General features: G+C 35.6%; 1 protein-coding gene across 1 annotated transcript in view; it reads left to right on the plus strand.

Annotated features, from left to right (window-relative positions):
- The first annotated feature begins 143 nt into the window (after positions 1 to 143).
- Positions 144 to 23,732, plus strand: part of LOC113228967 (ralA-binding protein 1) — a 27,994-nt gene continuing 4,405 nt past the window's right edge. Inside the window, exons 1-7 of the mRNA XM_026462424.1 lie at positions 144 to 283; positions 670 to 805; positions 6,629 to 6,863; positions 13,682 to 13,892; positions 17,091 to 17,200; positions 19,045 to 19,196; positions 19,948 to 20,128. Coding sequence (XP_026318209.1) covers positions 199 to 283; positions 670 to 805; positions 6,629 to 6,863; positions 13,682 to 13,892; positions 17,091 to 17,200; positions 19,045 to 19,196; positions 19,948 to 20,128 — 1,110 coding nt within the window. The 5' untranslated portion in view covers positions 144 to 198. The remainder of the gene's footprint in view (positions 284 to 669; positions 806 to 6,628; positions 6,864 to 13,681; positions 13,893 to 17,090; positions 17,201 to 19,044; positions 19,197 to 19,947; positions 20,129 to 23,732) is intronic.

A 23,732-nucleotide genomic window follows, 5' to 3' on the forward strand; every position in this document is an offset into this window, starting at 1 on the left:
ATGTGTTTTTTTTATACAAATTTGGCTCATATATCGCTGAAAAAAAGTCGCACAAGTAGAATAAAGTTTATACTCTCGGTAGTTTACTCTTAAAGTTTAGCGGCGTCATTGTATAATTATCAAATCAAAGCCAAAGCCAATTCACCGCTACGTAATTTTGTTGATTTTTGTAACGAAAGTAAATAATCTGAATAAAATATGGATTTTGAAAGTCCTGATGTAGAGAAAGATTTTCCCGGTTTATATGCCTCAGAAACAGGACGTAAAAGTAACGAAAGCGATTGTAAGTGTCTTGATTTTTTCTATAAGTAGTTTTTAAGATTTTAGCCCAAAAACCTTGTATTACATCAAGATGACAATGACACGATTGGCATTTATTCACTTTTAATTTAGTTCATAATATTATATAATATAATATATCATAATTAGTTAAAAACCTTATTAATATCTGTTATTAAGAAGTCCAATGATGTCTTGAACAGTCCTAAAACACGTCACTATAAGAGCGAAATCATAATTACACCCCAATATTGTGCCAATATTACGCAGGATCTTCTTAAAGTAAATTACAAATCATTTAATTTAGCTGAATGTTATGTACATAATTTTAAAATGTCATGAACTAGTATGCAACACTATAACCAAATATGTAAAAATAATATCTTCCAGTCAGTGATGGTGGAGACCACGAGAAACCCAGCAAGAAAGACTTACTGGGGCGACGGAAGGACAAAAAAGAAAAGAAAGACAGGGGTTATGCTGCACTTGAGGGAGAAAGTTCTCCTGAGGAGGATACAGACACTAAGTAAATTTATCTTTACTATTAGCAAAATAAGATCTATTAGCATTTAAAAATTTAAAGGATGTTCTGTTAGACATATGGTTATCTTCACAATCAGTTGAAAACCTCTAAGCTCTGTTTCAATGTCGGGTAATGAAGAGTCATTTTAAGAACACACATAAAATAAATTCCATTATTATTATTATTTGCGTTACGTATATTACATACAGTCAATACAAAGAAAAATTATAAGGAAGTTACTGACTCTTGAGGGCACTGCCAAAAGGAGCACTTAACACTGTTTCTGTGTGATGTCAAGATAATGAATTATCTATTAATGACTTCACCAGGAGTCGGAAACTAGACAAGTTAGCAAAACCGATTTTTGGTATCAGGGCTGTGGGTTTTTCTGCAGTAGTCAAATATTTAGGGATAACCCTACATCAAACTGGAACACTCTGTTCTGGGAATGACTTCTGTTGTCATGCTTCCCAAACAAAACTTTAAAAAACTCTACAAAGGTAGAATTTCCAACAAGAGAGGACTGGGAAACTAACAGTCTCACCTGGAAGGATGGTAGGCTCCTATGGTATACTCTCAGGGAAAGTAATACAGTGGTCCTGTGCTGGGTTCCAGGCCACTCTGACATTGATGGTAATGAATCAGCGGATGAACTGGCAAAGGCTGGTGCTAGGGAAACCTTTATTGGACCCGAACCCTTCATAGGGATAGCATACAGCCTGGCAAAGCTCACTCTGCTAAATGAGAGCACACACCTCTTCCGAGAAGTGCATCTGCAGAGGAAGGACCTTGAGCATTCAAAAGCCCTGATATCTGCCTGCAGGGCCAAACACTGTTGAGTAGCTCTGTCATTGGACAGGAATGGCATAAGAATGCTCACTTAACCTTAGCCTTAATATATGCCAATGCCCAGTTAAGAGCCTTAACAGGGCATTGTGACTTGAACAAGCATATGTCAAATATTGGGCAGAGAGATAATAGAGAATGTAGATTCTGCCACAAGGCGTATGAAACTCCCGTTCATCTACTCACCTAATGCTACCCCTGATGGGTGTACGAAGTTCCGTACTGGGAAGGCATATACCACAACCAGAGGACATTAAATCTGCCTGAACCAGGAAAGTCCTTCAGTTTTTCAATGCTCTCGGCCTTGGCTCTGTGCTGTATTTAGTGGTGATCACAATAGATCAGTCAATGGTCACAGTGATGAGTGGGATACATAGGCACTTAATGAAGCCACCCTAATAATAATAATAATAATAGATCAGTCAATGGTCGCAGTGATGAGGGGATGCATAGGCCCTGAAAGAAACCACCCTAGTAATAATAGTAGCACTGACCCTTAATAAATATTTTACTTATATATATATATATATATATATATATATATATATATATATTTTACTGACATTATTGCAGAATGAAGTGTAATTAGCCTTTTATAAGGAAATTAGTCATCTGTCCGGTTAAGTATCTAAATAGTGTTATGAAATTAATAACTAATATTCGACTAACTTCGGCTAATATACCATCTTTTGAAACCACCTGCATGAGGTAGCTTCAGTTGTGTAATTTGAAGCTCAAAAAGCTGAGAGAAAAAACCTCTTCAATAGGGTCAAGCGAATGAAGGAATGGGAAACCTATGGCAAGGTCAAGCAATAGTGGAGGCAGTTCTGTGCGGAAATTGCAGATGCTCCTCAAGGTGCACATTTCCATAGTGGGAGCCGATTACTCCTTTAGAAGTGCGGACGATAGTCAGGAAGATGGAAAAAAGGAAATCAGCTGGTTATGATGAAATGCCCATTGTCATTATCCAGGATAACATAGACCTCCTAGCATATCCTTTGTCACTGTTCTACGACGGATGCTGCGAACAGAGTGTTTTTCCGGCACAACTAAAAATAGCAAAGATAATTCCTATATACAAAAAGGGCATAAGAACTGATCCAAGGAACTATAGACCTATATCTTTGCTACCAGTATTAGCGAAGATATTTGAAAAGCTTATGAAGGCTCGCTTGCTTAAACACCTTGAAAAGCATAACATCATAAATGAACGTCAATTTGGGTATCAAAGGAACAAAGGTACTAAGGATGCAGTACATACCCTTATTGATGATGTCATAGTGTTCCTAAATGAGAAAAAGAAAGTTTCGGGACTCTTCCTTGATCTGAGTTCCGCTTTCGACACCGTTAGTCATGTGGCTCTTGTGAGAAAATTGGAGCTTTGTGGTGTGCGTGGAAAAGCATTGCATTTATTCCAATCTTTTCTTAGTGACAGATACCAGTTCGTAGAGATAGGCGGTGTGGAGACTGAGGAACTGGTAAGGTATGAATCGGGGGCCGTTAATTTGAAGAGAGGCATACCACAGGGCTCAGTTTTGGGCCCGGTCCTATTTATTATTTTTATGAATGACCTAATCAAATTTATTGATAATGAATTCTCGGATGTAAAGTTAGTCATCTTTGCTGATGATACCAATGCTGTCATTGCAGCCGAGAATCTAGACGATCTTGAGCTTAAAACGAATGAAGTACTTTCAGCATTTGACATGTGGTTCAAAAGTAATGACCTTTTAATTAACGCGAGCAAGACAAACGCTTTGTTATTTAGAACAACACCGAGAAACCTCAAATGCATGGAAATCAAGATGAATAATAAAATAATACCACTTGTAGAATCTGTAAAATTCCTGGGAGTTTACATTGACTCGTACCTGAACTGGAAAGAAGAAATTAGTAAACTAGATAATAAAATAAGCTCAGCATGTTATGCTCTACGATCACTGCGGGATGAGGTGCCTATTTGGGACTTAAAATCGGTATACCATGCTTTGGTAGAGTCACATCTAAGGTATAGTATTAGGTTTTGGGGAAATAGCTATGATTACAATGTAAAGAAGGCATTCACTCTGCAGAAAAGAGCGATACGAACTATACTTAGATTACCTCCATGGGAGTCTTGCAGACCATATTTTGGACAATTGTCGATTTTAACGGTTCCTTGCCTTTATATTTTGGAATTGCTAACAGGAGTGCCTGGGTGTTCGGCTCAATATTATGACTCGGTTACTGAGTCAAAGCGGCTTGCGACTAGACGTAAAGACAGATGTGGTCTTATAGCACCTACATTAAATATTATAAAACATAGTCCAAGGTATCAAACATCAAAAGTGTTCAACAGTCTGCCTCTTGATTTAAAAATGGAAACGGATCCAAATGTTTTTAAAAAATCCTTGAAACATTTCTTACTGAAAAAATCATTCTATCATATTGACGAATTTATCCAATTTTGACATTGTAACATTTAATTGTAGCATTTTGACATTGTTATATAAGTCATATTACTTGTTATGTGTTTGTTAAATATGAATTGGAATAATTATTACAATTTCATTACATTATAATCTTTTTTCCGACACAATGTATGTTGTTATGGATAATGAATAAATAATACGGAATCGAAGTGTCTGCCAAGGCCAACTCATCAACTAAGGCTGTTTAAAAAACCCGATGGGGCTTACTCTATTTCTACGACAGAAATACTTGAGCTTTTAATGTCATCCCACTTCCCAGGGGCCTTGTGTGACTCGTCCACTAGCCAAACATTGACTCGTCCACACACACCTCATAATGTGGACTGGAACAGAGCTGCCAATATAATAAGACTCCGACAAGTTGCTTGAGCCATATACTCGTTTATATCATATAAATCCTCAGGTGAGGAGAGTATTACTCCCATCTTAATGCAGTATTATTAGCTTATGCCCATAAGTGCTCTTGCCGTACCAGGTCAAGGTATACAGAACCAGTCTCGCCTGGGGGCACATACCAAGCGATAGGCAATGTATAAAGTTGTCTTTATACCAAAGAAAGACAGAATTAAAATATAATAAAAAGATTGTTACACAGGAAATGAAACTATTCTTCCGGATTTAAATCTCGTATATTTGTTTTTTCAAACAAACCAACATTTCGGGCCCTTTACAGGTCTCATTATCACGGTTGACTGAGATGGTACAGTCATCAACCAGTTATGTATAATATTAATGCAAACTACCCTATTTTTCCACTATAGTTACAAAAGTTATTAATTAAATACCTTATTTTTAATTTTACAAAGAAACATTCGAATTTACGCTATATTGTTTTATAAGTTATTTTATTAGATCAATGTGAATTTTTATTAACGTAAATTTATTATTAATTAATAATGGAAATTAGAATAAATTAAATATATTAATTAGTACTGCAGTCTTATGTCTGTTTGGGATTTTTCATCAGAGGTAATACTGGATAGATAACGGACTTCTTTTGCAAGGACCTGGGCTTTGTAAAATTTCATTGAATGTGCAGGTAAACTTCCCTCTTGCCAAGTCCTTTAGCTCAATTTGGCTAAATTTATTCTTGCTGAAGGTAATGGACAAAAGACTAGACAATTACGTTAAGGCTTCGTCCTTAATATACCGTACTACCCACCACATTCAACACACGTAGAAAATCCTCAGAGACAGCCCTCCTTGTTGACAGGGTCGAGAGATCATTTGAGGACAAACAATAGCACTGTCTGCCTTTCTAGACATTGAGGATGGTTTTGACAATACACCTATTCCTACACTAGTAAAGGGATTAACCTGCAAAGGCGTAGTCTTCTACTGCTCTATGTGTGCAAAACATGCTTTTTAGCCGCAGGACCACTATCTCGTTATACGAGGACCAGCTTACGACCTCCACAGCAAGGGGCTGCCCGCAGGGTGATGTGTTTGTCCTTTCTTGTGGAATTTTGTTGAGGATCAGCTTGTGTATAGGCTGGCCGAACTGAATATTGACACTCAAGGATATGCGGATGACATAGTGATCACAGTTAGAACCCACTGCCAAAACAGCCCTAACAGCTGCCCACAGCGCTAAATACTAATTCTGGCACTGGACAGAAATGGCATCAGAACGCTGACTAGGGCCTTAACAGTGCATTGTGGCTTTTTTAAATAAATAATAGACACACGCTTGGCCACAATCTCACCTGATGTTAAGCGACGATGTGACCGACGACAGTACGCGTTATATGATAGAGATATATTTATAATTGAGCAGTAAATATAACCGAAATAAAATTGACCAAGTAGTTTTTTGATGTATACTAATATAATCAGTGACTTTCGCCAACACTTCTCGTATCTTAAAAATGTTTTTGCTTTGAGGCTATGATACGAAATTAATGTATTATAGAGGGTGTCAGGTTGAACGAGATAAATATTTAAAAAGGCTCGTTTGCCTTTTTAAATATTGATACGTGACGAACGTCCCACATCTAATACAAGAGCGCAAGCATACTAACGGGTAGCCAGTGGCCGGCGCTTCAATGAGCGGGGGTGCGAAACCCGTGGGAAAGCGTGCGCCGGTAAGGGTAGCGGGCATTCGCTGCGTGTTCGATCTTGCGCAGAGTATTACAAAATGTTAGAGGCATTATTTTCTTTAGAGAAAATTATTTAAAAATAAGGTTATTTTTTTACATATTCGTTATGGGTATCAGCTATTCATTCGCCTCTTTAAATATTTATCTCGTTCTACCTGTCACCCTGTATAGTAATGCATAATAATGCATTAGCACGAATAACGTCGGCGTGTGGCGACATATAAAATAGGACAACTCTGTATAGTCAGCACAATAAAATTATAAAATGTTGTTGTATTTTTCAATATATTGTTAGATACTACTTTTATTCTATCACGGAGAACCGTATATGATGTCTCTCTGTCAGATACAAATTTATTGTTATAATTTTGTGATTTATGGAAGTAAATTAATAAGCTTTATTCCAACAGAAGTCCTTCGAAGTCAAAGAAAACAAAATCATTCAAATTCCCTACAAAAAGTAAAGAAAAAAGAGAAAAGTCCCGTGACAAAGAGAAAGTACTAGATGACGCCACAAAACAGAAAGAACTGTCAGAAAAAGAAAAGAAAAAAGAAAAGGAAAGGGAGAGGGAAAGAGAAAAAGAGAAAAAAGAAAAAGAGAAAAAGGAAAAAGAGAAACGAGAAAAACTCAAAGAAAAGGATAAGGTAAGACACCTTTTTTAGTGGACAGTACAAAACTGGAGCACTGGGGTATGTCTAATTATATACATACTGGAGACTTTTACCTGTAAACCCTTTACGAGAGAATTGAAACTACTGTGCAGCTAGTACTGAAAAAAACTAAGGGGAATAAAGTTTGTGTTGTATTTACACACTTCATGTTCAATGATGTATTAGGAACCTATTTGAGTTGGAGTTTTAATGTTTAGCTATGTTTTCTTCCTATTGTTTTTACGAACCATTGACCTCGTATTTGTTTTTTGTAATGTTATTTATGCATTTTATAATAATGCCCTTCTTTTTTTTATTTATAAACTTCAATTTGTTTGAATAATCATATAATGTTTTTTATTTAAAACATTATTTGATTAATCAAAACAATAACCATATGTTGGTAAAAAAAATAGTAACTCCATGCATAAATCATTTTGATCATCATTATCATCTCATCATCATCGTCATCCTATATACATCCCACTCCTCTGCGTTCAATGAAAACCTGAACATGACATCACATAATTTCAAAGAGTTGCGATATTTTCCTACACCATTAAAGCAAGTGATGTACTACTGGAATGTAAAAAGACGATGAGGCACTATGCAGGCACAGGGTTAGTGGGAATAGAACTGGGGGTCCTGAATAGGGAGCCTAGATCTGTCCCACTAGGCCTTTACTTCTTGCTTTTAAACCTAGTTGAATAATTCCTTGAGATCTAGGAATTACTCATCATGAATTATATGATTCATATCAAATTTACAACAAGACAAATATTGAATATAAAAAATGCAAAACAATATGTTGCTTCATATAATTTATGATATTTAAAAAAAACATTTTTAGTATCGCATACTCAAGATCGTACCTTTTAATAATCGAGAATGTTGTTTTTATTATTTTTGTCATATCTTTGTAATCAATTAATTTGACTATTGATTATTAATGTTTGTAAGTTTCGTACAATGTAACGTAAAACATTCAAACAAATTTCAATCAAAAATTTCATTACTGGCAAAACCCGATTCGAAATCAAAGTAGGATTTTTTTTATTCTTTGATTCTTTCACAACCCACTTTGATAATTAAAGTTTACATTACCACTATGGTAGACTACATTAGTACAGCAACCACAACAAATCAAAATCTTAATTAGGAGCATGACTAGGGCAAAGATAAATAGATTTTTTATTATGTGTGAACCACTATATCGGGTATATACAACATCACTTTGTGATTCCCGTCCCGGACTAATATTATAAATCATGTTTTGTTGTTACAACTTAATAATATTCTGTGCTGGGACATTATGAGTAACATAAATTCGGTTGTGTACTGTTCTACCTATTTTGTGCCGGCTCTGTCCTATACCATTAGCTGCCTTCGACTCGGTGGAGCGAAAAATAATAAGACTAATTACTGGCAACGACTCTCTTGTGGACTCGAAGCTTCTAATTCTCGATCGCCGCTGATAAGTGTATTTCCACCCTAACTATTCCTATTTCGGACTACTAGAAAGTTTTCCATCATTATGTTATTGATTTTCCACATATTCGCACGAAACTCTTTGCTTTATTGCCTGACGCTTATGGCAAAACATTGGCTCCCAGTATCTGTAGGACTAGCACGGCAGGACGTGGCTAACGCGAATGCGACATAGAGTGCGAGATACTGCTATTCTCGCATAGTGATCTCGCGCTTTATGTCGCTCTGGCGCAAGTCGCGCGTTTTCGTGCTAGCCCTACTGTTTTCCGAAAACCATCGTCTATTTTACATATAAAAAAGACAGCATTGATTTCTCGATTAGGAATTTTGAATTCATAATAATAGTTTTATCAACGAAAACACAAATAATTCATAAGGTAGGGATTTTGAAGATAAAATATATAGACTAAATTTATCTGAGGCCATACGAACCCGAGTTAATATATTGGCACAATAAATACCTCTTTTAAAAGTGAATGCGTTTTAAACCGCACAGTACGAATCGCATGCGCCGCATCTTACTATTATTTTGTACGAAATTACTGCGCCCTGTATATAGATTACAGAAACCTCAAGGGCACAGAATCATCCCCCATGACGGAAATAAAGTCTCTCGCCGCCTGCTACAGTAATAACCTTCATTTTGAATTGACTTCAGTCGGGTTAACAGTAAGTTAAGCATCGCAAAAAAATCATTGTCAGAACAATCTCGTGCCACTGACCGCAACACTACCATCCTGGAAAGATCTGTGACTTTGTGACCTTAACTTCTTGTACAATAAAAACTATGTTTTTGTTTCCAATACTAAGTACACTTTTAAGCAAGCAAAATTAGACAGTACTGCGATGACATTACAATTTAAATTCAACGTTTTAGCTTTTTCATATTCCTTGACATGTCACTACGTTTAAATAGGTTGACTTGGGACATTTTTTTCGTAGTTTTTGTATTAGACCCGTCGTCCATTTATTTGTAAGTCAATGACTAAAAATCAATAAAGTTCATAAAAATCTACACAATATAACCAACCACATAACCTTGCAACGTGCACTCATTTACTTATTCCATAAACTCATTATAACTTCATAACTTCGTTTTTGTAAGCCTCGCTTTTAAATAAATGGTCTTTGTTTAAGTTAATATGTGGGACACTCGGAAATATTGCGAAAGTAAAAAATGTTTTAAGGATATATAATTTTTTTAAATTTAATCTTTTTAGCCAGTGTACTGTCCAGGAAGTTCTTCGTTTTGAGCGCCGAGTGCGCGAACGCGTTGCCATGGTGATGTTCGCGGTATTACTCATAACATTGAACACTTCTGGCAAACATTTGGCGGTATACTATTCGGTATTAATGCAACTTTTATTTCGTAAAAATAAAAAACTAGCTATCAAAATCTTTTTTGCACTTCTCGATCGTTTAATTGTGGTAGGCGTTGGCTCGATTTGAAACTGCCAAGCCGTCGACTGGCGCGTCATTTCTGGATCGTATTGATAAATATAAGATTCTTAACCTGTAATATTATCGTAAACGCGCCAATATAAGCCTGCCTCAAGCTTAGCAATCATGTTACGGCACCATTCCACACTGGTGCTCGTGTAGAATATCATGAACACTTCCCGATCCGATTACGGCACCATTCCACGCGGGTCCTCGTGTAGAATATCATGAACACTTCCCGATCCGATCTGTAATATGCGCTGAATCTCTGCAATATGTGATTCGCCTATTCTCTTCAATTAAATTTTTCACTGCAAAGGGTGACCATTTTTTCTTCGTTTCTCATACGTACACGGCACACGATTGCCTTAGAGGGACCTTTATTCATAAACGACGATGGAGAGACTATTTTTCAAATTGACTCGTAAAACATATAGAGGCAAATTTTAAATTGAAACATTTGGGTTTTTACTAGTAAATAAACGTATTTTCAAAATAAATAACTAATAACTGGTCAGTGTTTCATACAAAAAAACATTTTTTCACAAAATTTTCTGAGTGCCCTGTAATTACTTGTGTGAAATGAGCGGGGAAATATATATATTTTAATTCATTAATTTTTACGACAACGTGGAAAGGTTACTTCATTACACCACATCTAGCTAGCTGCTAGAGATGAGGTATCTGTATCTGCGTAAAAACTTTTCGATAATTTAATGAATAAATGTATAGTGCATTATATCATCATGCATTGTATCATTCTTAGTGAACAACTGAATATAAATTTTAGTACCCAACAGCTAGAATAACTAGTAATCTTATTTTGTAACAGAGATGCATAAAAACTCCATTTAAAAAAGTATGTAATGTACTGCTACTTAATAGCCAGCTTTAAATTATGTTTCTATTAGTTGAACGGACTAAAATGACAATTAATTCCGCAAAAGTGTTGCCAGTTCATAATCAGCTAGTGACTGCAGTTGATAAATATTCCAACTACTATTGCCTACTGAATATTGCCTATTGTCGACTGAACGTTGATTACGCTTACGCAATAAATAGCCAAACTTGTTTCATTGACTGGCGTATAAATGATTGTTTTAGTAAAATGTGCCAATAGGACTCCATCCAGGTTTATACTTTAATCTAAACAAATTTATTAAAAAAAAAATAAGCAATTTGATAATGTTATTTATCACAACTACACAAAAGCAGCATTTACTCCAAAATCAAACTCATCAAATACCGGATTTTCGTTAGAGCTCAAATTCTATGTTATACTAATGATTACGAATAAATTTAAATATCCATATATGTATGTATAGACATAGAGGATTGTAAATGTTTCCGTTGCTACTTGTACCTACCGTCGCTTTTACGCGGATTATTTATTTGTACTTAATTGTAGTCTACAATAGGGCAATAATTTGCATTAGAATACGAATGTGTGTCTGTGCTTCACGAATTGATACCTACTAATGGGTCTACTGTCAAAATATGATCAAAGATGGCGATAACGCAATTATTCATCTTTAGAACGTCGTAACATTTACTAATAGTAATTTTTTTTTTTAATTTATCTCCTTTCACAATCTGTCGATAAATCTACATAACTATCTAAAATTATCCGAAAATTGGCAACCATGCAAACGTCATTTTACTCCGTCTTAACAAAACAGACTATAAATGATTTTGCTTTATTAAATTAAGATTAATTACATATGTTACGCGTACATATTTGGGGCATTTAAATGTACAAATTTATTTATTTTTGTTAATTATGTTTACACTAACCTAACACCCAGCTGGATAGGGAGGGGCATTGATGTCGGTGGAAAAAGATTGACTAATCTACGTTTCGCCGACGACATTGTTCTCTTCTCTTCCTCAGCTACCGAACTCGACACAATGTTAAACCAACTCAACACCGCAAGCCTCAAGGTTGGACTCTGCATGAACAGGTCGAAAACCAAACTCATGACCAACTCCACAGAGAACAAAATACAGGTAGGGGATGGAGGGAATGAGTATGTGCATGAGTACTTGTATTTAGGCCATTTAGTATCCGTTTAGTGCAGACAAGATGCTGAAATCACAAGAAGCACTGAAAACGCCTAGAAGGGCTATTGGTCTATGAAACATATGGTGAAATGCGACTTACCACACACGCTCAAGAAAAAACTCATGAACGTGTGTATTCTACCCATCCTCACCTACGGCGCACAAAATGGTCACTGACAGCACGGCAAAAGTTCAAACTTGGGGTCTGCTAACAAGCTATGGAGCGCAACATCCTGGGATTAAAATTGTCAGCCCGAATTAGGAACTATCTGCGCTCCAAAACACGAATCGTAGATGTGGGCCAACGAGCCGGAAACTAAAATGGGATTGGGTGGGTCACGTCTGCCGCATGTCAGACGAGTCGTGGGCGAAGGTCGCCACAGAGTGAATCCCCTAAGTAGAGAACGACCATGCGGCAGGCCAATGCGTCGATGGAGAGACGAGCTAGACGCGCACCTAAAGGACTGGATCTCAGTGGCACAAAACAGAGAACTGTGGAGAGACGGGAAGGGAGGAATTTGTTCAGCAGTGGGACAATATAGGCTCATAAAAAAAAGTAATAAATGTTCACACTAATTTTAATAGGTAGTAATTTTATAATTCCCATACACTTGACTCTTTTTTTTAAAGAGCGCTAGTCAAACACTAATTGAAATTCTTACCTGTCGCAGGTCATGAAATAGTGGTCGTATAGCCAATGAAGTGCGACAATTTTTTCTCGTTTCACTGCTGCGTCGAGTTCCTTTGCGTGAAGTACTGTGTACAAACCAAAAAATAAGATATTTATTACTTGTTCGTAAATAAAATACATTTTTAACAATATAATTTTGTAAACACTCGAATTTGTGACGGATATTTAAACAATCGATTTGAACAAGTGACTTTAATATTGATACACTCGTGAATTATTTCGAACATTCTCACTCTTGCTTAAATATCGAATTTTCATCACTTTGTGACGTTCGCTTCTACGGTAAATTAGTAACTGTTACCGGAACCATATCAAATTAATAAACGAAGTGGTTATAAACTTTGTACTTATGATAATAGTTAATGAAAATTAATACCGGCGCTACTAGATCACGGATTACAAACCAGTAAATAACAACCACGTCCCCAGGGATATGTCGAATAGGTACCGGTATCGTAACTTAATAATTTGTCATCATCAGTCATAAAAATCTCTTCACTTGTGGAGTAGGTGTAGTAAACAAACATACTCGAGCTACTCTCTGTGCTCCTAATTCACATACGACCTTCATGAGCAGAAAATACGAATACACAAAAACTAGGTTCAGTTGCGTGCTAATACCGCGACATGCACCACCTGCGGAGTGTTTTTACTAAGGTGATATTTGTTTACACAACTTAAATGCTTATTTGATTTGTATTTCGCTTTATGTATTGATAGTTTAGTTGTTGTTTTTTTCGACTTAGGGCTGTGTCAGGATTATATTATGCGAATTTTATTATGCACAATTGCATAAATGGTGTCTATTCCGCAGAGTTATTGTTGTTAAATCGTAAGTTGAATTGTAAAAGTGGCGATTCTTTTTGAAATGTGTGAATATAATAATAGTAGTTGGAGAAAAACTAAATAGTAGGTCATAAGTAGTAATAAGTATATTAATACTTATGTAGCCCTTTCACGGAACATGAACTTTTAATACATTTTTAACAAATATACATTTTCAGTTTAAATATTCATTTCAATCAAACCTCAACATGGAGAAATGAAAATAGCTGAAACAAAAAAACAAATGCTAATACTGATTTTATAATTGCACAGTATGTTATTATATTTCTTATACTTTAACCCCCAGGAGAAAGAGGAGAAGGCGAAATTCAAATTAGAATCAAAAGAAAAACTAAAGGATGAGAAAAAGGAAAAGGTTAAAGATAAAGATAAGGAAAAGTTAAAAGATAAGGATAAAGTCAAAGAAAAGGACAAAGATAAGAAGGACAAGAAATTGACGAAGGTGCCATCAACCGTGACTTCTGGTATTCCATTTGAAGAGATATTCACTCTTGGAGGTAAGTGTATGGTGTGACAAAGATGTCTTATAATTATACATGTCAGCTATACTGTACTTGCCCATCGTGCTCGTAGTAATTGACATGGAGGGCACCGGCAACTGTCATACATTTCGAGAATAATTGACGAGTGAGAATAAATCTAAAATCTCCCCTTTTTGTAACTTTTAATTATCAAAAACAATTCAAAAAATTTAAAAAAGCTCAATTTCCGAGGGATTCTCATAGTAAAAACGTACTTTTATTATGAGAATTCCTCTGAAATTACGAAAAAAATACCAGCTGTTCCATACTAAATGTTCATACCCATTTGACCAAAATATATGTTAATATCTCGTTAACGACCGCGTTTCGAAGCTCTGCGTCATTTGTCCTTAGTCGATATATTTTTGCGTACTATATCGTATTTATATATATTTCTTTGCCTATATATCATTTTACATGTTACAGTTATCTAACAATGTCAGTAGATTTACCTCATACCGCGCGTATATTAAAAACAAATTTCGTATAGGATTCCGGATGTTTGATACGGATGATGTGATACCAGTGCTATTACTTTGACAAACCTACCAGCACCAACCTTGTCTATTCGACATTTATGTCTTTAGTTATTTTATCTAAATAATCTTGTTGACAAATGACAAAGTTCACAGTCATTACTGTCTACTGTATTTCTCACCTTATATGTGAAAATTAGTTAATAAATAAATAAAGTTTTAAGTAAATTAGTTACGAACTAATTGTATTGATTCTGTGGTATACTATGAATTGTTATTTTATTTCGGCATGGTTCAGTAAATACTGAACCATGCCGAATAGTCAAATGACTATTCTGACTAATTATGAACTTTTTTTTTTAATTTATACCTAAAAATCATTTTTAGCCTGATGTCAAATTAGAGAATTTAATCTGAGGCAAGTTGAGTATTTATGCAATAAAATTCAATATCATTAATTGCATAAGAATACTCCGTAATCGATAAAATAATAAAAAAATTGAGGCTATCAACGCAAAAGTGGTATAACCCTATGAAATGTATATAAAGAGGAATTAAAATTAGCCAAATTCATTTTGTGCATAGCAATCATAATATGCCCTACGTAGTAATCATATATTTTTATTTTTATTTTAAACAAAATAATATAGTTGCAGTATGTGCTTGCTCAGCGTGGAGGCGCGTATATTATTTGAAAACACGTCCAAATATAAGATATTTTTTTATTCTGGTATCATTTAAAATAATATTGTAGAAAAACAATTTAGATGTGGGTTAGACAACTTTTATACTGATACTCTCAATTGTATAGACCGCACCTGCGGGTACATCTGACGTGTTGCCTATTAATGAAGTCTCCTCTTCACCGTAACACAGATATCAATGTCATAGTTGACATGGTAATTATTATGCTATGCCATATGGCACCGGGCGCATTGTTTATTCTCAAATCGACCCAACCCTAACGAACCAGTGCGACCTAAATGCTCTTGTCAACAATTAAAAGGTTTGTAAATAGAATTTTTATAAATAATTATTACAATGAAGTCATTGTGGTATACTTCACAATCGCTTTGATTTTGTTATGTTACTACTCATAGACGACAAGTGTACATTGCTACACTATTTGACTCGTATTGTATAATTTTAAGACCTCTAGTCTTAGATGTTCAATACAATGACCATTTTTATTTAAGTTACACGATATTTGAACCAAAATCGTGAAATGACGTTAAGTAAGGTTTTGTAATAACAGCTAGTCAATACAAAGGCTCACTACCAATACTTTGTGAAATCATAGTCCAAGGCGCACGTTCAACTATCAAGGGTATATCAAGCCATAGTCCAAGGCGCACTTCCAAGTATAGAAGTATATATATACCAACGTGTACTTTCTAGTACCAAGCATGCACGTATTTATATTTACCCATTGTATTTCAGTGGAATGTTGCTTTTCCGATACAAAATATTCGTGGCCTTCATTGTCCCTGAAAAGATAAAACATATGATTGTCTTTAATGATTTTACTCCAAAATTGGGTGTCCCAGACTGTGAGATCTAAAAAACTGTCGAATAGGTCATATTACCTGTTCAATAATAGGTGTAAAATTGGGCTATCTTTAGTAGTATGGAAGTTATCGCCATTTTTAGAATATCTATAAAATTTCTGGTTTTTATTAGGATTTATGACATTGTAGAGACATTATTCGACACAAAGCCCTAAAATTTGGTCTAAAAAATCTTAAATAGTGTAGGAACAGGAAATAATTTATCTTCTTTCGCTTTTAAAAATACCGTTTTTTTTTCATACTGGCTTGATTATTACCGACGAACCGGTTGGACACGGGTCATTTATTGATAATTAAAATACAAGAGTTTATGTTACAAAATCTTACAGCAGAGGTCTCTTCACTAAAGGATAGTTTGTCATAAAATTTGCAACAAAATAAGTCATCGTCTCTAGGATTTACATCTTTAACGGACACTCGCGGTATTAGAACGAGGTCAAACAGGTTTAATTTTGTTAATTTTGAGTCACTCTCTTTACGTCGGTTCCGTTTTTAGTATAACTCATGCCTTCGTTAGCTTTTATTGTTTGCAATCTAGTTACATTTAAGATTAGAAGTTACGGTTTGTTGAAAATTTGTTGTATATGTATTATGTTTACCTCAATATGTATTCAATGCACTGTTAATTCGCATATTCCTTTACGTGTTCCTATTCACGCCATATTCCTTCACATAAACACCTCGATAAACCGTGAAACATCAAGTACCATTATCTGTTTCATTGCCGAAACAAAATAAACCTTAACCAAGGTTAAAGATAACAGCTATTATAACGTATATTTTTATTCATCACACGTACACTTTCTTTTAGTATACTCTTGATTTTTGTTTTTGTTACTGTTTCCACGGAAAAAAATCAAATATAATGAATCCTTTTATAAACGGCTTTACAGTAGGCGGTAAGAGCGAAAGTTTGTGCGGTCAAGGCAAACAATCCTACTATTTGTAATAACAAACGAAGAAGTGTATCTTGCGCGGTGTTCAGTACATGACTAATGTGTGCAGTTATGATATACGGCCGGTTATTGGTACTCAACAACAAGCATATAAATCCGGAGGCAGCTTTTCATATTCGTCGTGATTGATGTTGTTATTCAATAAAGTACAATGAAATTGTTAATACGTTGCAGTTGCGCTGCCCATCTTCGGAGTACCCCTCCAACAGTCAGTCGAGAGGTCACGATGTCATGACGACACGGGATTGCCGCTCGTCGTGAGGGACAGCATCGATTATCTTCAGGTATTATTGTATTTTTATTGCAATTAATAGAATTTTTATTGTATACGAGACGATAAAGATGCGTACAATAGCAGGCCTTAAATGTAACACATCCAGTTTTTTTAAAAATACTGTCACCTATAATTGGCTACTTTCATTCAACGACTGACAAATTAGCGAGAAAATGTGTGACAGGTATGAGTGACAAATACGACGTCAACAAAGCCGTAAACAGCCGATCGTCTTTTTCTAAAGCTCCATTACGTACACGATTATAAACTGGAAAGTAAAATTATAGATGACGTAAATACTACTATGAAACGGACGAATGTAAAAATTCATGTTTGGATTAAAATTACGCTCTTCTCAAGTTTGTTTGTGGATCATAATTTCATAGTGGGTTAAAAAAATCCAGGATTATTTTGCGATATGTAAACAATATTTACTTTTTATGTTCAAAATTCAATCGATATTTGATTATAACAATCACAGATTTGATGACATTTATTTAATGAACTAACTTTATAAGTACTAACTAAGTAAGCAATACAAGTGTTGAAAGTGTCCAAGTACAGATCTAAGTATATTCCCAACTTATTCTCTAATAACGATTAGTATGTCATTTGCAACTCACATTCAAATACAAATAGGTACATAATATATGCTACTGCATATTTGTAATAATACTATGCTATAAATGTTAAATTGTCTTTATGACTGCTTGCGACGTTGATGTATCTTTGTTAAAGATATTACGACGAAATGCCGTATTTGTAACCAAATCGAAGAGATATGGTTAGTCAACGAACACTCCGTTGTTTTCGTTAGTCGAAAAAGAGTTGTCAGAACAACGAAACGAAATCCTATCAGGGTTTCACTTTTCTCCGCTTTGGTATAGTGTTGGATATCAGGTATTTTTACAATGCCTAGTTATAATCAATAATTGTGCTATTATTCTCCTTTATGAATGGATATCGAGCGCACTTAATTTGAAACGGATATTACGAACTGAAACATATTTTATACTAGCTGGTGCCCGCAACTTTGTCCGACTAGAATAAGTACTGCGAATAACCTATTGTATTATACTATAGTCTGTCTTTTTGAAGACGGAGTAAAACGACATTTGTAGGGTGACCAGTTTTCATAAGTCCAGCAAACTATTTTTTGCTATTTACGTAGTGCTTCGGAAACCGTAGGCGGAGAGGTAAATCTCTTCATGGTATTCAATAAATTATACAACCAATTGCGACTGGACTTTAAGATCAACCCTTTGCTCTGGCGACCCTGTAGCGAATTGTATTTACAGTTAAGCTGCTTTGCGAAGGTAACTTATGGGCTTGTGAGATTTTTCCTTGTACAATGACAAATATTGTAACTTGTTGGAAATAAATGATGTAACTAAAAGATCAACAAAACAATGCGAACGCTACTATTTCAAAAATTATGACATGATTTTCCAAGTACGTTCAACATAACAGCTTTAACTGTTTCAATATTAGTCTTCCAAATTGACTAAGTGGCGTTGAATTACAAAAAAATACGTGTAATGGAAATGAATAGGGTTTTAGCTGCTATCACAGCAAAAAGAAAACTTTCTTTTGTGTAAATTAACCTCTTATGTAGAATTTGTTCTAAGCGTCTGCATGTTTTTTTTTTGGAAATAATTATAATGTTTCAGAATAAAGGATTTAGTATCCACGTTATGCAATAAATAAATTAAAAATGTCTTACTCTCTCTTTCACATTATTTAACCTTCGCCATTGGTACATACACACAAGTCTCTTTAAAGCTTACATCCAATGCTCATTAAAAATATTGTTGTAATCTAAGTGTTCCTAAATAGGCAATATTAAACTTCCAGGCTCATGGACTCAAGTCTACTCAAATCTACCGCTCGGAAGCTGACAAGATCAAATTTCAACAGTTGCGTAAACTTTACACGGACCGTTTAGACACATTCCCGTATCACTGGGACGTACCCGTCGCCTGCGCAATGCTCAAGAGCTTTATTAGGTAAATAAAAGTCGCTTAACTTGTACTACTTTCGTTCACATCTTGCACTTTCCAGCAAGACAGGTTATGGTCAAACATGAGCTTTTCGTAGATCCGTAAATACACAGATTGTAGTTAGGGCGTGACATCACGGCTATACCTAGATATTTTTCTTAGTTGATTGAATAATGGAGTTGCGCACTATTGTTCAAAAGTGTTGTACACATTAGAAACCACTTGGCACTCTCTTGATTTCTATGTATATACGGACCTTTGACCTATCTTTGATTAAAAGAAAATCTAATAAATCGTATTCACAACAAATTTTGCAGCTGAAACATTGTAAAATAAATGTCTCTATTTGCCACTAGAAATAAAAGTATATTTTTTTCGGTTCTAAGTATGTGTGCTTATTGTTAAGAAACCAGTCAGCCGTCATCGTAGGACCAGCAAAAAGCCCGTAAAAACAAATGTGGGTAATTTTCAAGTTAGTTTTGTGTGCCTAATTTCGGTGGCATTTTTTAAGTATCGTGAGATATGAAATAATACTGCAGGTTATTACACTCGAATATTAAATAATATTTCACGACAACATTCTAGAATAATAAAAATTGTCACCGAAATTATGTAGAGAAAACTAACTTGAAATTACTCATTTTGAGAATTATTGATTTAAATTCGAAAAAATAATTTCCTTTTCATTTCAGTCCACAATTATCCAGGCAATCGCAAAAATCTAAGTTCGATGTTTATTTTCTACTATTTGTTCCAGTGAGCTACCGGATTCAATACTGACACAAGAGCTACATGGTCAATTCGAGCAAGCGACGGCCATCGCTGAGCCTCAGCGGGAAGCCTCCATGCTTACACTGATCAGCAGACTACCAAGCTGTAACTACAGTCTCCTCAGCTGGCTTATGAGACACTTTGAAAGCGTTATTGCCAATGAACAGGTGAGATTTTTTAATAACAGTACAATAAAATTATAACACACAATACAATGTTATACAACATTAATGTAAAAAACAAATAAAATATTTTATTTATTAAATATGCCTTGAAGTGCAATATGTTAATCTCGCCTTTTTTAAATAGATCGATACCACAACCCCGGACACTCCATACAACGTTCGAAAATTATTTACCTATACTGCTACATACAGCAAGGCGCTATCTGTACACGCGCAAATATGTGCGTGAAGTGCCAGGGTTACCCATCACTTGCTCGAGCTATTACGTTACGTGGTCAGAGCGGCAACAACGAAAAATCTAACGCAAACTGTTATCTATAATTCTATTATGAAATCCTAATATTATATTATATTATATTAGGATTATTATATTATACATATAATGTTCATTACGTATTTATATCGATATAATATTATATTTTTCATTAATTCACTAACTAGAATAATATTGAAAATTTATTTAAAACATATACATTAAAAGCACTTTGGACAGATACCTTTAAAAAAGGTAACCAAAGTATTTGAATTTGCTTGCTCAACTTTATCATTACCTAGTTAATAATTAGGTATATTCACTTCGTAATATTTATCGTCAATAAAAATTGAAAATTCGAGAACCCTTGTCTAGCTCACGAAGTTATGGCGTCTTATTATATTGATACAATAAATCTGTATTATGCACTCTGCACTAAAGAAAACAATAACTGAATGAGTCTCAGACATAAGGTTATTTACTTACTACGTTTCATCTTTCAAAAAACGAAAGAAACTCCTCTCTTTATCCCGTTCAGATGATTATAATCAGCCGTACACAGCACAATTCACGACCATTATAAATAGTGACGTAAAATGATGTTATATATTAACGTACAAATTTCGTAATGAGTAAATGAAGACTTTATTCAAATCTTAAAGCCGTCTTAGCGCGAAAACGGCTCGCTGACAGCCTTGTTCTCGTTCAGTCAATGTGCGGGGCGTGGTGCGGTGTCTAAAGCTTGGGAGGAGCGGATGATGTCCGTTCTCATGACTTATTTGTTCTCTGTCGATACCTCCAATGAACACGATGCCTACTCTATTTTTTCGTCATTTTTTGTTAGTTTTTTAAACAGCCATATTTATTTACTAATATTGCTGAAAAGTGAAAATAAATTTAGAAACAAACAACAAAATAAAAACAGATCAGGTCCGAAAATTAAGGTGGCATATTGTTCATTAGAGGTATCGAGATATAACATGCAAAACTTTGTTACCTCCATTAGGCTCTGAAATGATAATTAATAAAAATATAAATAAATTAATTTGCTATAATAATAAAAAAATAAACTTGGTGAAGGTTAAATCGTGCAAAATAACTGTGCTTGTGTTTAGTTTTTTTTTCATGTTGTTAACTAACATGTACTCTACTGCAGAATGTTGTCGACATGATACTGACACGTACATATTCGAGCCATAAATTATACAAAAAATACAAAAATATTTATTACTCTCTCTCTCTCTCTACCTTTCTCTCTTTATCTTTGTAAAGGTTAAAAGTTTTGGTACAAAAACTTAATATTAAGATTCCTTTGAGAGAGCTAGAGTTTGCACTAGGGAAAAACCTGTGTTGCGAATCTCCAAGTTCTCCACCACCTAAATCTACATAGATGTAGGGGGAATCCCCCTAGCGCTGGACAGCACAGACCGTACCGGACAGATTAAGTCCAAACAAGAAATAATGCTCTTTCGCTCCCGTTTATAGAAAGACGTTAAACTTAACGGATAGAAACCCCCCGCGGCGTAAAAGGCCTTAGTCTCGCTCGAGACGATTTACAGATGACATGTTACACATTTCGCGTGGGAATCAGTTGCATCGACTATATTGGCAATATCATAAATTACTATTTCGAGAGAATACATTGCGTGTATTGCTTTTCTTTAATCATTGGTAAGTACATTTTACATTGAAATACTTTTGTGGCAAATATATTAATAAACGTTATTGCAATCGAAATTTTACTTAGGTATGGTGTGTCCCTACGTTCGGACGATATCTGATTCCTTAGTACCGGACAAGTATATTTTTAACCATACAAGTTCTCTAGCAGGGAGACAATCTTATTTTGACAAAATGTTCTAATTACTATATAATTTGCTCCACTATCAGATATAGAACAAACAAGAAAACGCCGAACTAAAAAAAGTGAAATTTTGACTGCTTCGCCATACAAACGTTTAGAAGAAAAATAAAAATGAAAAAAAATAAAAGAACAAGGTAATAGCAAATGTAAAAAGGCGAAAGACATATATGAAAAATAAAGAAAACAAAAATATGACAGGTTGAAAAACAGCTAGAGAAGTACTATTATGACCTTTGTTGCGAAGACTATGAAGAAGACTGATTCAGTGTGAGTCATGATTCAGATTCAGATTCAGATTCATTTAGCGCTGCTTTTCCGGACGTTTGGCAAAGCTGAGCAGATGCCGTCTCGTCGGAGAGATGGAGGAGTGAAGAGTCTCCAGGACATCATTACGTTGTTCAAGGAGACCGACCCAGACGACGTGCCTGCATTCGTGGCGAAGGAGCTGCATAAGCTGCCCCCTGTCACGTTCGACCACGTCGACGTCACCAGGCTGCTGAAGGACATCACGTCCCTAAAAGCAAGCCTTGCTGAAGTTCAATGTAAATTGGAGGCCTCAGACAACACCATCAGTGAGTTGCGTGCCCAAGTTGTATTACTTAGTAGTGCGGCTTCGGTAAGTAGGTCACCTGAGGCCTGCAACGTGAACACTTGTCGCGGGGCGCAAAATGCTTCTTTCAGCAGTTTTGAGTCGGCTCACATGCATGTGTCACCGACCTCTGGCGCTGTTGCCGCGCGCGTTTCCCCGCACCCCGCCCCACCGGAGACGACCCCTTCACGTGATTACGCAGCTGTTGCCGCTGCCCGACCCAGTACTTCACAACCACAACCCAGGCCGCCAATGAAGGGAAAACCGAAAAAGAAACTCGTATCTGGAGCTGCGTCGTCAGTACCACCGAGACGAGTTGATCAGTGCGACGAGGACGGCTTTCGGAAGGTGGAAAAGAAAAAGAAGAACATCAGCCGAAACCTTAGTGGCACCGCCCTGACTGGCCCGAATCATTTATTGCGTCCAGCGGTACCGACGACGTTGTTATACGTGTCGCGTCTTCATTACTCCACCAAGTCTGCGGATATTGTGGAGTACATGCGAGTGAAGGCCAACGCAAACCTGAGGGTCGAGCGGTTGGAGTCGCGCCACAATGTGAATTTTAATTCATTTGTGGTGCGAGTACCAACTCAACACCTGTCGACCTTCATGAGAGAAGACTTTTGGCCGAAGGGTGTTATGTACCGGCGTTTCCGAGGACGGCTACCGGACACACACATTGCGTCCCACGTCGAAGTACATACGTGTAAATAAATAGTGTTATATGTTTATTATCATGTTATATTGTATTTATGATTAGTCCGTAAGGTATTTATTTAATATTTCTGTTATTGTTTTATTATATTATTGTTATATTATATGTATGTTAGTCCGTAAGGTATGTATCTATGGGTCCTAGTTGCCTGAAATAAATAAATAA

Source organism: Hyposmocoma kahamanoa, unplaced genomic scaffold (genome assembly GCF_003589595.1).
Source record: "Hyposmocoma kahamanoa isolate Upper Pololo Valley unplaced genomic scaffold, ASM358959v1 100021, whole genome shotgun sequence".
NCBI classification, from domain to species: Eukaryota; Metazoa; Arthropoda; class Insecta; order Lepidoptera; family Cosmopterigidae; genus Hyposmocoma; species Hyposmocoma kahamanoa.